This window comes from Ambystoma mexicanum, chromosome 6p (genome assembly GCF_040938575.1).
Source record: "Ambystoma mexicanum isolate Mex_15411 chromosome 6p, UKY_AmexF1_1, whole genome shotgun sequence".
In the NCBI taxonomy this organism is placed as follows: Eukaryota; Metazoa; Chordata; class Amphibia; order Caudata; family Ambystomatidae; genus Ambystoma; species Ambystoma mexicanum.
In genome coordinates this window covers 1,093,970,565-1,093,986,804 of record NC_090935.1, presented here as the reverse complement: position 1 = coordinate 1,093,986,804, position 16,240 = coordinate 1,093,970,565, and the positions used below count along the sequence as shown (strand labels likewise).

Genomic DNA, 16,240 nt, shown 5'->3' with positions numbered 1-16,240 from the left:
TCCCTTGTGTCTGTCTTACTGTTTGATACCATGCCTTCCTTACACTACCCAGCAACACCATGCCAAGATTAGGTTCCTTTTTTCTATCAGACTGCTTCATAAGCAGTTATGTATAAATCTGATACCCAGATAGTCATAGCAACTCACCTGTTTGATAGTTATAACATTGATGGACAGTGATAATCTTCAGTGCTTTCTACCCACTGGTGAAAATAACATAGATTTAGGTTTGGCTGGGTTGATTGTTAAAACATTATCCTTCCAGAAATCATTACATCTCCATTGTTGTATACTGAATCACTTATGTTTTTTGAAACAAGTAAGGCATCATCTGCGAAAAGTAGGATGCTGTTTCATTTGACCCAGTGTCCATAGTCTTTTTATCAGTATTTTATTGCTGATAATCTCGAATGTGGCAGAGACGTCTAGAGGGATGAGTGCATTTGGCATGTTTACATCCACATCTTTCTCTTTCCTCTGAATGGTGATGTAATGATTGTGCACCTTTATGCAGGATGATCAATCTCTGAAGAGTCTATAGAGGCATCTCCAAGTTGAATTAAGGTAAAAACCTAAAAGAGGTTGTTTATAAGCAAGTGTCATATCACCTAATATGAGTGTAGGTACCTCCTAAAAGCATCCTCCCAGTAAAAAGGGCTAATGATGGATCAATAAGAAAACCCCATGGCATACAAATGACAACCTCCCTGTATTTAACAAAGATTACCACAGAACACCCCGCCACCCCCCAAAGGATGCATACTCCTAATATCACGTTATAAAGTGTGGTTAATTATGTAATTGAGAAGCTTCATGCTCGGAAACCAACACCAGGTTTAAAGAGTTTAAACGCTTGTACTGACTTGCGGTCTGAGCAATCTGATAGGAGATTCTCAGAAATCTTAATCCAATAATAGCACAGGCAACGCGAAGAGGAGACTCTGGGAATGATGGTAAGGTAATTTACATTATTAATGTCCAAAACCAAGGAGAAGTGCAGGGAGGTAGAATATTCCCTTTTAAATAAATGCATCAATTGGATCTGTCATTGGAAAATGTGCTGTGTATGGTCATTTGCAATTATATTGTTGAATGTACATGATTCACTACACCAGGGAAATTAAAATGTGACTATTTGACTTTGATAGATTTAAGAGAGCCTGGGAAGGTTATATTTCACTAGAATATATAACCTTGCCTTCCCAAGGGTCGTTTATCTAACTGGGATCCAAGCCACTGCGGCCAGTGCAGTCTAATTAAGCGCACATCAGGTCGAGAAAAGATATAGTTGCCAGTAGACCTACCCATCGAAATTATTCCCACCTGACAAAAACACACACTGATTCTAACAATGTTGAATTGTGCCATAGAGAGGACACCTCTCCTGACCAATTAAATGCCTTGATGCCCGAAGCTAGAGTAGATGGGGAGCTAAATTGAAACGATTGATGGCATCATGCCCCTTTGGCCAACCCACACACCCACTGGTGCTCCAATATGGAGTAGTTGCCCACAAGGTGACAGTATTGCAACAATCTCCTGCAGCATGGTCAGATTGAAGGCCCTGTGGAGTGGATGGTATGGCAATGGTTAAATTATCCAGTGATTTAAGTGGTTTTATGGATTATATATTGTGAAAGTATTTATGGATTGTTATATTGTATTATTCTGTACCCATAATAGAATGATTGAAAAAAAGCAAGCGATTGATTGAAAGTTGACTTGGCATTCAGATGTCGTCATAGAGTAAAAAGTAATTTCAATGATAATTCAGACAGAAGAGAAGCAGATGTTTTGATTAAAATAATACATGAAAGAGGATACCCCAGAAAAATAATTGCACAAAAAAAGCAAGAAATAGAACTGGGAATGATCTTCTAAAAACAAGACCGAAGAAGATTGCACCTCAGTGTAGTATGGCTGTACCACATTCAATAAGTTCAGTACCTCTATGTGCAAAATGATTCTCAAAAACTGGCAATTGACACACTATTATGTAGAACTTAAGGATAACACTTTTTTCTTTACAAAAGGATAACACTTTTAAAGATTTCTTGGAACGTCCTCCTAGAAATGCTAATTGGTGACTGCTGGCGGTCTCTCCGAAGTAGTGACAGGGATATAATCTATGTGGGAAATTTACAACAAATGATGTTAAGTGCCCATGTCAAAAAGCATAGATTGGAACGACAACAAGACAGTGAATAAGAGAATATCAGAATATTTGTCAAAAATCACCATGGAAGATCATTGCATACATCATGCAAATACAGAAAATGACTTCAAGTGGTGGTCAGTGATAGAAAGTGAAGAACGTTGAAAGCAATAGAAATGTAGCTTCACCGAAAAGGGCAAATGTGGATTTTACAGGTTTAACTAACACAGTGGCAGGTAGTCTGAAATGCATGACTGCTAGACAAACAGACATGATTCACTAAGTGACACAACTCAATTAATTTCCTTCCCCTTATGATATGGACACGGTACGTTTTTATATGAACTGTAACTAATGAATGTAAGCTAAATACCATCTATCCCAATTAGTTTGAGGCTCAATTTTACAAGTATATATGCTTTGCTCCCATACATAGGCTTAATTTCTGAGCCCCCACATTGTCTCACCTTGAAATGTGCTGTTTTTAAACCAAATGAATCATAGACAGTGCATATATGTGTACACATTATTGTAGGCAACCTTAATATGGCATGCTTCACATGCCTAGTCGCGCCCAAAACACACCTGTTTAGCGTGACACTCCCAGCCAGCATTAAAAAAATATACGCAGAAAGCACTGGCCCCCTATTTCAAACTTGGTTCTTTCTGCTCTATAAAAACCATAACAGGATGGCAAAGGCACACATTCTGATCCCTCACAAGCTCGACATAGCTAGAACATCAAAACACAGACCTGTATATACATATATATATATATACATATATATATATATATATATATATATATATATCAAATCAATATGGGCGTTTGCTACCATGGATGGATGTTCTTCTAGAGGGATAAATACAAAGACTTTTAAAATGTGCATGAACCCAAATGGATGGCCTATCTTTAAACCATTCTTTTGTTAGGTTATCAGTATTAAAGGCTACATTGTATTGTTAACCCACAGGACATTTGAGGTAATGTAAAGAAAAGTATTAAAGGTGAGCCATAATGTTCCTTAAAATTTGGAAATCCAGTCAACCGAAGTGAAGGTAAAAACAGCTTCTGTTGCACAGCAAATGCCTTCTAAGCAGAATTAATTCTTTATTTCAGATTTGAATCTTTATTTTAGAAAGGATATATTAAAGTTTGATTGCCCCCACTTGATATGTACTCTAGCCTGACTTTGCCTGAGGAAGACTAGGCAAAACCAGGCTATAAAGTGGTAACATATTTTAGGCGAATGAAACTGAGGTACACCTGTGTGTGTGTTTGTCTGTGTCTGTGTGTGCACATACTTGTATTACAAAGTTGAGAAAGAATTACTGGTAGTCATTGAAGTAATTGTATAATTGAATACACTGACATTACGTTTTGTTGAATTATCAATTTACAATACAAATGTTTTTTTAAATCTTAAATGAGATTATATACATAATATCAAGCAGTGAATGAATATTAAGATTAAAGGAATAGTGCGCTCAGAAATATTATTGTCCTGTGGTTTCGGGCATATGTTTTTAAGCATACTTTGATCGTTCCTACAAACATTTCCTATGCACCTTACCGTAGTTTTCCTCTTTTGTACACATGCAAAATCAGGCAGCACGGCGTGGCCATCTTGTGATAATCTTATCCGTTGCTGCATTCCCCAAGCAGGACTGCCCTGGCGGCACTAATTCATATGCCCCGGCCCTGAGGCTGAGATCACCAAACCTAGTGATATTCTCCACCTATCTTCAGGACATTACTGGGGAGCATAGCCAAACGCGCCCAGTCATCACCCACGTGACCTGACGCAGAACCTGGAAACCAACACAGATCATCTCACAACATAGCGCGTCAAAATTCAGAATATAAAACTATACTTTAAAAGGAAATAGCAAGACTGTAGAATTTGTAAAATACTTTTATTTCACAATAAACTCTCTGAGAACATTCGGCGATTGCCATATTCAATCAAATGGGTAATTGTTTTCTTCTTTCTCAATCCGCAAATGTTTATCGTGAGTCATGCGGTGTTCCTTTTGGGTAAAAAAAGCGCTTTGGACGCACCGTGAATTGCAAGGCTTGTGCATGAGCTTGGCGCTAGGCCACCGTAAACAATGTTTAGTTGCTCCTAATCGCCGGTACCCCATAAGGGCATATCGGGCCGTGGCGATCGTCCCAAAAAAGAGTCATTGATATCCAGCTATTGACGTGTATCTGCAGCTGCCGGTTGAAAAACCTGTCAGTTGGTATCTGGAATCGATGGCAGTCGCAGAAAGGCAGGATGTATCTGTTTTGAAAACATAACAGAATTGTGTCTCAGTAGCCGATCTTTATTACAATGTATCATTTTACACATTAATTCGGCCCTGTATTAAAACTAACGATGAACACAGATGTGAAACAATGGGAAAACATAGAAAACAACGTGGAAATTAATCTACAATTTGCTTTGTGGGATAGTGCTATGGAGTATGTTCAGCTCAAAATGGGATGCGGAAGCTGACGCTACAAATCGAGGAACACATAGACAGCATTTTAATTAAATATTAGCGTTGAACCTGGGGGAACCTATTGGTGGTCTACATGCATCTCGATGCTGGACTGCCCATGTGCCCGGTAGAAAGACAAGTACACAAAAAGGTTGTACTTGCGTTTCAATGGAATATGCCACACAGAACAAACAAGTACAATGTAACCCAGCAATAAAAGTCGGCTAATGTTAAGTTGACTCGTAAATCTATAAAATCGTCAAAAGTCAAACTTACATTATATTCTGCATATCCGTTATCTTGGCGTAACACAGACCGTAACGCAGACTCCGTTCAGATCAATGATTTTTTATAAACTGAAATTACATGTTCCTTTGACAGGTTTTTGATTAGTTAACCTTATCATACACCCCTCCCTTAAGTCAATTCCTTTCGGAATGGTCCCTTTCTATCAAGGTTGAAAAACAATTGAACCTTATACTGTGTGCGATGCATGGGCTGCCTCAGCTCGCAAGCCAAAATTCAAAGCTGGTGACCTTCACTCAGAATGAAGATACAATCTTAGTTTGCAACATCTTGTCTCGGCGCATGCATGAGAAAGGGACTTGTGACGCACAGGCACAGGAGGAGAAATGTGGGGGTGTCAGTGCTCGCTGTTCGCGGCGCTGCTGAGGGGTAGGGGAAAATTTGCAATGACATAATGTGCGGCCTAGTCCAAAGTTGGAGTCGAGGGTACACAAAATGGAGTCCAAGTGTATCTAGCAACAGCCCCACCGCTGTTTATGTCAGGGCCTTCTTCCCCATGGCAGCAGAAGGGCAAAGGAGACGCCCCCCACGAATGCAATCACAGGATGTCACGGTAGCCTATAATGTATGGGGGCCAGGGGCTCAACCGACCCACTCCTTCCTTACATTAGCAACGACCCCCAACACATGCCCCCATGAATATATTGGTCAGAGTGCTTCTGTTTCTCACCAACAACCCACAATGCGCTGTTTTGCTCACAATCAGTAGTTCTTGCGTGCCGAGTATCTTATTTAGCCTAGGTCTCATCCCTTCTGTGTGACTGGTATTTATTCAGCTATTTGGGCAACTGTTTGGTAAGGCAACTGCAGAACCCAAAGTTACTTTCATACTGTTATCCATCTGGCCCTCCCACAATCAGTGAAGGGCCCACAGTAGCTCGACGAAACTGGGAAGTGTGAAAGCACAGCGTTACATTGTATGGCATTCGTAAAAATGGTACTTGTTGGAAAAAGAAATTGACAAAGAGGATAGATTTCAAAATACAAATTGGATGCTTTATTTGGACACTTCATAAAAACATTCTTGAACAAAAAAACAGATGGTGATCATTTGTACCGGGAAGTGAACTGTTCCACGAGCTCTGCTTTAGGTGGAATGGGCACGTTGGCAATGTTTTGTGGCAATGTATGTGTCTCAGAACAAAATTGTGCGCAATTCCGTGAGAATGTATCTCCAAGACAGTCATAATAAGATCTTTCACAAAATCGAATTCCATTTCCTCATATATTTGCTTGACCACCTATTTTTTGCTTCGTTTTGTAAAGGCCATTGTGTAGCGAAGCACCCCAAAGTTTCCTGCAGTCCTCGATTGTTCACTGCCTACATTAATACCCCTAGTAATGTCCTATATTTAATCCCGTCCATGCCGAAATGCAATCTCTTTGGCCTGTACTTTAGGCACATATTGTGGAACACCTCCAAATCTCCCGTGTGACAGAATTCTGTGAGTCCCTTCAGATCTCTTGATAGTTTTATCAAACACAATCTTCTCAAGGGCTTTGTGTGGAGGTGAAGATGGAATCAACCACTTCTTCTTCCGTTCCTGCTCCGGCAACAAAGGGCAATGTGCACATTGGTGGAAATGTTGGTTTTCTGTCAGAATCAACGTTTGAACAGTGGTACATTAGTGACCGCCATTTTTCTAGTAGAATATCCACAAACCCATCACAAGTTTTGGAGCTCCACCAAAGATGGTTGCTGAAAGACTGGGACCACTGTAAAATATTTTCAGAACCTTTTTTTTCCCTGCGGCTGAGATTTTTTTATTGATGGATTTGGCAACGTGCCTTACATCGAATTGATGGCGAATATTTGGAAACTACTCTCTCATTGTCTTGGCTATTGAAACGTGTCTGTCCATGGCTATGAGGTCGATTTGCATTCCCTTCGATTGGAGATCTTTCAGTGATTTTATAAAACCAAGTTTGTCCATGGCCACTGAGGATTTACATTCGGACACCTGCATGACCACCGAACTCACCATTTTTTTTAGTTTCCATGTCCTGAAAGTGGTATGTGCAGTACTTTGCTGAAAATCCAGGGCTGTCACACCGTCCATCGCCAGCTAGCCTGAACCGTTTTTCAGAGAATGTACTTTGAAGAGAGAGGCAATTGTTCAATTTTCCATGCTTGACTAATGGCAGGGAATAGATATTGACGTTGATATTTGTAGTACTGCGTTTTAGAAATGAAATGGGAGTCCCACAAATTGACAGAAACTGGACAACTTTAGCCACTGAAAAGTAAAGCAGCTGCACACAGTAGATTCCCAGCTGGCAGTTTCCCCAGCAGTGGTTGTGCGGACCATGAACAGTTTTCATGGAGCATTTCACAGGTGACATGTATTTTGAGGTTACTGCCTTGTGATAAACGAGTCCCATTCACCAATGGCTTCCCACATACTTCCCCTCTCACTGAATGTGCACATTTCAGCATCATTATAATCTCCATCAAGCTGCTGTTGAATACTATCTATTTGGGCTCCTTTATTGGACCATCATCCTACATTATTGTTGTTTCTGACCGAACTGGGGTTGACGTATAAACCAAACTGGACATACTATAGTCGAGATCTTTGTCTAGTTCCTCAGTCAATTGTATTGATGCTTCAGTCTCTGTCATTTCAGCGTCTGTTACTTGATCATGAATCGGAGAAAACATCAATGTCGATTGGTTTTTGGGTGGCCCTTTTTTGGCGGGTATCGATTGTGTAAAGTGGTCTGCGACTAATTCAAAAGCATCTTCATTACATTCAGTTTCATCTTCATCTGGTGGAGCAGTCGCAATTGTAGCAATGGTCCAACAACACTTTGCTTGTTTCGCCGGTCACATTAAATTCATTTTCAGGCCATTGGGCAAAAGCATCTCAACTCTGCTTATTGATTTGAACACGCTGCGCCTCAAATAATAGTTCCTCCATGGTGAAATCAGTTTGGCAAGCAGCATCTCTGATTTCTGTAGCTGTCTGTGTCTGCATACTTCGTACAACATCAGACAACTAGAAGACAGTTTGGAAAAAGATGTTAAATGTAAATCCAACATACAGTATTGGACAATTTACATTTTAAAAAAGCATGTTATGAAGGCGCCAGCACACTACACTGTTTAAAAATGAAATTGTTTGCAAATGACCTTATCTTTCTTGCTTTTCTGTGAAACCTTCTCTACTGTAACGACAGCAACAGCAAGCTGTTCCACCGACTCGGATCCACGTGCCTCCTCTTCTATATCCTGATCGTGTATACATCCCTAGAAAAGAGTATCAATTCAAAATAACTCATTTGTATTAGAAATCAAATTATTCAATCGCACACATGGCTTACACAGATACAATCGTACACTGTGTATGTCTGTAAGGATGAGGCAGACAGCAGCTGGCTTGAAGGAACTTAAAAATTGCCTTTATTGAGGTTCACAAAGAAGAGAAAAAAAATAAAATGATTGTTCAAAGTTCTTGAATAGAGTTCTTTCTTCTTCTGTGATAAGGATGAACCATGAAAAGGTGACGCCTAGTCTTCATACGCCCAGAGCGTCTCAGGTGCAGTTCTCTCTCTCTCTTCCCCGGTGTTCTGCAAGAGAAGCGGAAAAACACACACAGTCCTTCATCAGTTTCACAGTTTCACACTTATATAGGGGTTGGAGCTGTGTGGACCAATCAGTGCTGCTCTGGCCTTTTTTCTATAAATATACCCCCAAGCTCCACCCCCTTTCTCTTTGCCTGTGGTTTGCCATGCAGCCTCTCCCGTCAACACCAAAGTTTTGCGGGGTACATCTGTCTCCCTGCCAGATGATGCTATCAACGCTTCCGTAGCGTTGTACTTTCCACAGGCAGGTGAGCAATGACTGGGAAATGCGGACTCGGACATGTGTAACTTAGTGACGGCATCAGTGGGGAAAGCCGCGTGGCGCATGGCTGCAGGGGAGACGGGAATGTGCAAGAGACCGTGACCGCCTGCCCAACTCTCCCTCTGTGCAGAGCCTGCGGTCACATGCGAGGGCTACCCGTTAGCTGTGTCCTCCTTATATAATGACCCGCTGTGAATGAAGAGGTTGGGAGCCGCCAGGTCTCTACTGTTCGTTTCCAGTTCGGCTCCACACGATAAGGGAACGGGAACCGCCGGACTGTCACTGCCTGGTTCCTCGGCTCCCAGCGCTGCTGGGTTCAGTCCGGGAAGGTGTCGCCGCTGTTCCCTCTCACGGTGGTTACTCAGCTGTATTCCCCCTCACAGAGGTGATTCCACCATTTCTCCCCTTCTTCCCTTAAACAATTTCATTTAGTCAAAAAATACATTTTGATTTCCACCTGATTGATGGCTAGTTTACTAGATCAAAGATGAAATGTTGCACTCAACCTATTTGCAAAAACTGCTTGTTTATAATTATTTCACTGTGTAATAGTATCGGATCTAGGACCTACTTTCTTTCATTCGAGGGAACTGTCAGTAGGCATACCTCTGGGTCTGGCTCAACTACCAGGGATGATGTAATTGTAGTCGAAGCTTCCGCATCTCCCTGTAACACAGTACTTGTTTTAGTATGGATGAAAAAATTGAAATTGAACACACTCACTGTGACGCAGACAATGGTACATCAATAAAAAACCATGAATTAAACATTGTGTAAACGAACGACATGATACGTAAATATGATCAAATTATCTCAAATTTCTTGCATAAAACATTTCTGGAACTGAATAGCTAAATAAGACTACCTGATATGCATTTGAAGTTGTTGTTGACTCCAGGCAAGACATGGATGCAGAATCTTGCTCCTTCATATTCCATATTCAGTGCTATAGTCATGGAGTTGTAAAGGGAAAATTTAATTTGGTTTAGAAATGCTAATCTTAAAAATTGGCGTGTAAAGAGACTGATTACGAAAAGATTATGCTTATTTCTAAGGGCACTATACCATAGTTATCTGTGCCCATAAATCGTTTTCTATGATGCTCCTAAAACCAAGGACAGATGTTTAGCTAAATGGAGTTTATTCATAAAGCAATACAATCTTGTAAATATGAAAAGTATTATAAGAGACATTTACACCTAAATCACTAATCCGTCCATTTAGTTACCTGTTCACTACCTCAAGGTCTACAGCTAACTCAGGAACCGTGACTCACCTGAGGCGGCCTGTGCATGAATAGAGTCGGAATTGCATTTGGGAGCAATTTACGAGACGTTGTGAGTCTATGCTTCTTTGGGTACTTGGATTGGTCGTACATATTCGTGGCATCGATTTAACCCTTCGTGTCCTCCAAGACTTTATGGGCTCACCTTTCAAGCTCTTTAGGCGCAAATCCGCAATATCAGACCCATTCTCTTATTCGATCTATATTCTTTGGGAATATCTGCATTGTAGTGCCTTTAGATTTGTTATGGGTCTTAGAAGGGCAACCGAAAACCGTACATGCAGGCATTGTTGGAAATTCTGTATAAAAAAAAGGTCAACAATATTCAAAAATTACTTTACATAAAAGCTTGAGAAAGACGGAATTATACCATACATTTTTTCTATTCAAGCTATGTTTTGCTCACCGAAGCAAAACCAGTGTAGCTTAGCCGGCTGTATTATAGGATAACTTTCATACACAATTCATTGATGTGATGAAAACCATAACATGTTACTCGTCCTTGAATGTACTATCGAGCATCAAAAGGAAACAGGCTTATAGACATTGTCCGCAAAGGATGCAATTCGATCCCAATTGACACTGATGACAATTGATATATATCGATAACATAACATAAATTAAAATCAAGTCAATGGCAATGAGATGAATGAACATAACACTACTGGGTACGTTCGTTCGAAATAGATAGAAATTTAGAGATCAAGGAGATATGATTAGGTGACCTGCCCTTACCTTGACCAACAAACAGATTCAGCAAGCAGTGTAGTTATTGGCAGGAGAACAGGGAGATGTTCACAGGTAGCACGACGACGAGCTGAATCGCAGCGGTCACAGAAGTTCTCAGGTAGCAAGTTCACGATGTTGACTTGCAGTGCTCAAAGATGTTTTCATGAAAAATATCAAGTGGTTTATAAAGAATTTGAAAAGAGGGTGTGTATGTGAATGAATGACGTGTATATGGCGTGGTCTTATGTGGATTTCAGGGGCGCGGCCTCCTTCAAGGGGAGCCTGCCTGGAGACATGGGGTCTGAGGAGAGCATTTGAACCTTGAACCCTGCGCACCAGATAACTTTTGAAGTTTACAAGGTGTTTGGCACCTTGGCCGTTCCCACCCTGCCAGCCCCCTTGGGAGGGCACGGCCACAGGTGCAAACTGCCATTGATAGTGGAGGGGGGATGGATGGGCATGAGGTGTGCCGACAAGATCCGGAACACTGCTGAATGGAGACTCACTTATGTGGATTTCAGGGGCGCGGCCTCCTTCAAGGGGAGCCTGCCCGGAGACACTGGGTCTGGGGAGGCCATGTGTACAATGGCCCCTGCGCGTAAGATACCTTTGAAGTGTACATGGTGTTTGGCACCTTGGCCGTTCCCACCCTGCCAGCCCCCTTTGGCAGCGCACAACCACTGGTGCCAACTGCCTTTGATAATGGAGGGGGGATGGATAGGCAAGAGGCATGCAGGAAAGGGCCGGAACACTGCTGAATGGAGACGCACTTGATTCACTGAAAGACTGAAACAACCATTGATAAATGTTCTGTTGTGTTTTATTTTGTTTCTGATTTTGATGGCACAAATGTACTACACATTAAAAACTTCTGGTTGCAGCACAGTGTGGGAAAATCCCCTGTATTGACCGCTGTCACTAGGGAAAGTTTCTCTAATGGCACCAACGACACAAGTGGGTATTACTCGTCGAACACAGTGTCCAAGCCTCCCATGAAGCCACCATGTCAACGAACGTTAGGCCACCAGCCTGTACCACCTGTGAAAGAGAAAGATACAAACTGTTTTTAAATGAACAAGATAAGTGTATTAAACCTTAGTTGCCATTGACAATTCTTGTATCCAGTGGCATTGTTGCCAGTACAAATCCTACCTAGACACTGTACAATATTGAACGACTATGCATTCCATTACATTTGGGACACAAAGAAATATTGCTTCATGGATGTACATGAAATTAACATAAGGCGACCACTATGATTTCCCCAAATTGAGAGTGATGTATAGAATTGCAAGACTACATTTGTTTGGCATTGATAGATCAAAGTTACGACAATATAGGAGACAACCATGAAATGTTAGTGGCCTAAGTGACATCACACCTAGAGTACACTTACTCGTTACTTGGATTGCAAGGGAGATCTCTTGCTTGAAGTCTGTGCATAAGCACCATCATAAACCTCAACACTGTCTGTGTGAGGCAGGCTGCCCTGAAGTCTGGCAGTTCGGTAACGCATTGCGGCCGTGTCTCGCCTTCCGATATGTAGGACAAGCATCCAGAGTTTCTCGGCAGCACTAGTTCTCCTCCTCGGTTGGCATTAGCGTGCACCGATTGCAGGTACACCAGGTAAAACGCGGTCCATGCGACTAGGCCCAAGCTCTTGATCTGTAGAATCGTCCTCCCAACTGTAGTCCGAAGCCCCATCATTTGCGCATCTTTCTCTTTCGAGTAATTCTGCCTCGGAATACTCCGGCTCGTACTGCTAGGGCTGTATTGTTTCCATTATGGGGCAAATAAAACAAATTGATAGTAATGGTACTGGTATCTGTTCGCACAGGCTGCAAGCAATGAAGGTAGCTGACCAGAGCACAGAAACAAGGCACAGAATGCTTAAAAAAATTACAGTGAAATGATTGGAAAAGCAAATCTGATGGTGTCTGATGAGAAGTGGTCTGTTTATACTTATTGAGGAAAGAGGCGTCCTGCCATTTCCATGGAAACACGTCATTAGCTGAAGCGCAGAGAAGGTTGACACGAGACGTGCATTGGCGTTGTGAAATGGGCAGTACGCGTCTAGAGATCTCAGACTTAGGGACGGGGCATATGAATTAGTTCCGCCAGGGCAGTCCTGCTTGGGTGATGCGGCATCGGATAAGATTATCACAAGATGGCCACTCCCTGCTGCCTGAATTCACATGTGTACAAAAGAGGAAAACTACGGTAAGGTGCATAGGAAATGTTTGCATAATCGCTCAACCTATGCTTAAAAACACATGCCCGAACCCACGGGACAATAATATTTCTGAGTGACTATTCCTTTAATTATATATGCATATTATTCACATTTAGAGGTAGAAATAAACTCTTTTTGATTTGGGAAATTATTTTATGCAACCTTAAGTGGATAGAAGCGGTTTTATGTTTTACTTTCTGGGACAATTCTATTAAAAAAGCTCTTGAGAACTCTTATTCTAGTCTGTGTTTATGTATGTGTGTTTTTATGTATATATATATGTTTGTGTGTATAGCATATGTGTTCACGTGTGTGTGTGTGTGTGTATAATTACACACACAATGTGGGTTTATGGATATGTGTGTATACATATATACCTTTGGGTAGATATCTGAGGGGAGGGCTTGTAAAATCTACTTGACTATTCGCATTGTCGAGGAGTTTTAATGAAGGTGGAGTACTATTTCCCTGGTACTCGACCTTGCTGGCAAGTTCAATGAATGCTTGAAACATTTATTTGATATTTACTGCAAACAAACTATGTTTGAAGTAAATGTTGAATACAAGTTTCTCTGTGTGTCGCTGACCTCTGGGTGGCAGCAGTGCGCAAAACCTGAAATGGGCTTATGGTCACGTGCAAATTTCAAAGAAAGTACTGGTAACATTTTTGTCACCTGTCGCTGTGGGCTGAGGGCATTTCTCTTGGGTCGCGTGGGTAAACTAAGTTACTGGACCTGCAGGTCTAGCAGGATTTTAAAGTTTTTGCTCTGCCTTGAAATGCCTACAGAGGAACTCTGCCGGCATACATGATCAGGGAGTGACAGCATTGAAAATAACATGGTTGTGGAGAGACAACTGCATCACAACACCAAGGATATTCTCAGAAGACACAGGACAGCTACTGAGTTTAGAAGAGGTGAACTTGTGTTAGTCAAGTACAGGAGACGGACAACAAGTTAAGTTTAACTTTTTAGCCTCAGCATTTGGACATCCATTAAGTAAAATGCTCTGTAGCTGCACAATGAGCTTTCCAAACTGTTACCAGAAACTCCAGTTTCTTCAGACGCTTATCATGCATGAACACACAGTGCAAAGAGCCAGCATGTTGGTCTCCTGCTGAAAATGTCGGACCCTTAAGTTGGAAACTCACTAAGCCAACATAGTCCAGGCTTTGGGGCCTTTGGCTCCGATCAAACTGAGACTAGCGGTCATGTACCCTCCATGCCAGCCACGTATCTATAAGGAGCGAAATGTCTGAACTCAGGTGGCTGAGAGATTGATTTGTACCAGTGATATGTGGTGGGACTTTAATCACAAAAAGGGGACGTTTTAGAACGTTTATAGTGATCATTTGTTGGCATTGGTTGTGTTCTTTTGATGATAATGATGTGTGATGCATCACGGTTGCATTAGCATAGTGATGCAAAGGACATCACCACGTACTGTAAATAAAGCCGTCAGGCTGAGACAAAGCAGTTTCCATCGAACTACAGTGTGCGGGTCCCATTATTTCTAGGCACATAACGATGGTCCCCTGCACTACACAGGGAAACATATTAATTTTGAGTGAGATTTCCAAAGGACTGTGAGAACCTGCAAAATAAGCCATTGTTGAATTAATTGCACAGTTTCTAAAGCAGATGTGGTGCATATATGTTCTTTGCTTTATATAACCTGCCTATGTATATTCAATTCCGCCAGCTTGTGTGGGTTGCAACAGGAACCATCAAGAACTGAATAGTCTTTTCGCCATCTACATGCTCTCCAATCCTGTGAATGCTCCTTTAATGACGTAGTCTACTGATTTAGCCACTACACTATAGAACAGATTGCATGAAAAATGTAAGCATCCAGGATGAAGTTTGTTAGGTTTCGGCCCTGGCGATGACATGTGATTTTTTTAAAAAAAATTTATTGGAGGGCATACATCTTTCACATGAAAATGTATAAGCGAGGGAGCCCAACCCAATTTAAGGAGATTCGGGGGTGAAAGGTTCTTTCCCTGAAAAGCATTTTTTAAATAGTGTGTTAAAATTGTCTATTTAACAGCGCACTTTCTGGGAAAAATTGGATCAAAAGCAACACAGCTTATATCTAGTTTTGTAGGGTAACATATTAAACAATTCAATAGATGCAAGTCACCAACAGTGCACAGAGCATGTTACAACAAATTTCCTCCGAAATTAATTGCATGCAAAATTCAAATCCTGATAACTTGGCCGAAGTTCAGCATTTGGTAGGTCAAAAAGCCCAGTACTATCAATAATTAAAGCATTTTACATATTGTAGGACTTTATTTTATCATTCCCAGTCAATAGAGTGCTCAGTGTTTGAAATGCAACATAGATGATCATTTGATGTAATTTTTATTCTATGTTCCTAACTAGTGCAAATTGTCATTAATTATCTCTTTAGCGCGAAGGTAAGGTGGAAGCAGGATATGTGACGACTGCTACCCGGTTCAAAGAGGATTTTCAGACAAGCAAATTGGAACTGGTAAGCAGCCTACATAATCTTAATTATTACATCTATGTTAAAGAACTAAACGAGAAAACAAATCGAAGTAGCCAAAAATAATCATGTCTTTAGCCTTCTTACCACACGGATGTTTGGTGCAACCTATTTAGTATGATCTTACATTAGTTTTGATAGGCTTTTTTGTAATCATTTTCTTCAGGAAAGGCCAATGTTCCATCCCACTTCCTCTGGACATGTGGCATATCCTTCCCCGCCGATTTGGGTGTTGGAATATATTTTGCACAACAAATAAATGGAGCCATTGTGGCATGTCTAAGTGTTCGTCCTGCTCCTTCATGCTTTATTGTTGCATTTATGTCACTCCATTTTTTTTCAATTGAGCCGAATATTGTTTCCAGCACAGTCCTCTGAAGCCCAGATCACAAAGTTATTTTTCCTTGCTATATCAGCACTCCTCAGTAAGCAGTTGTCTCCATTCTGCTGGCATCCTTGAAACCGTTCTTGGCCTCATTCTGTAAACTCAGACACATCTTTATTCCTTCTTTATTGCCTTTCACGTGATTACAGTCTTCCCTTGTCCCGATCAGTATTTCTTAACTGTCCTAACTCTACTTTTGAGCTGTTTACGGATATAGTACTTGTTATCAACATTTGTAATGTTTTTCGACACACTATATACCCTGCAAATCTGTGAGCCACCTTGTATTAATTTATTGTTTT

General features: G+C 41.2%; 1 protein-coding gene across 2 annotated transcripts in view; it reads left to right on the top strand.

The window, feature by feature from the left end:
* Positions 1 to 16,240, top strand: part of ERCC6L2 (ERCC excision repair 6 like 2) — a 1,852,128-nt gene that overhangs the window by 1,245,622 nt on the left and 590,266 nt on the right. For both annotated transcript variants that reach the window (XM_069625699.1, XM_069625698.1), the window contains one exon: positions 15,458 to 15,538. In XM_069625699.1, coding sequence (XP_069481800.1) covers positions 15,458 to 15,538 — 81 coding nt within the window. The remainder of the gene's footprint in view (positions 1 to 15,457; positions 15,539 to 16,240) is intronic.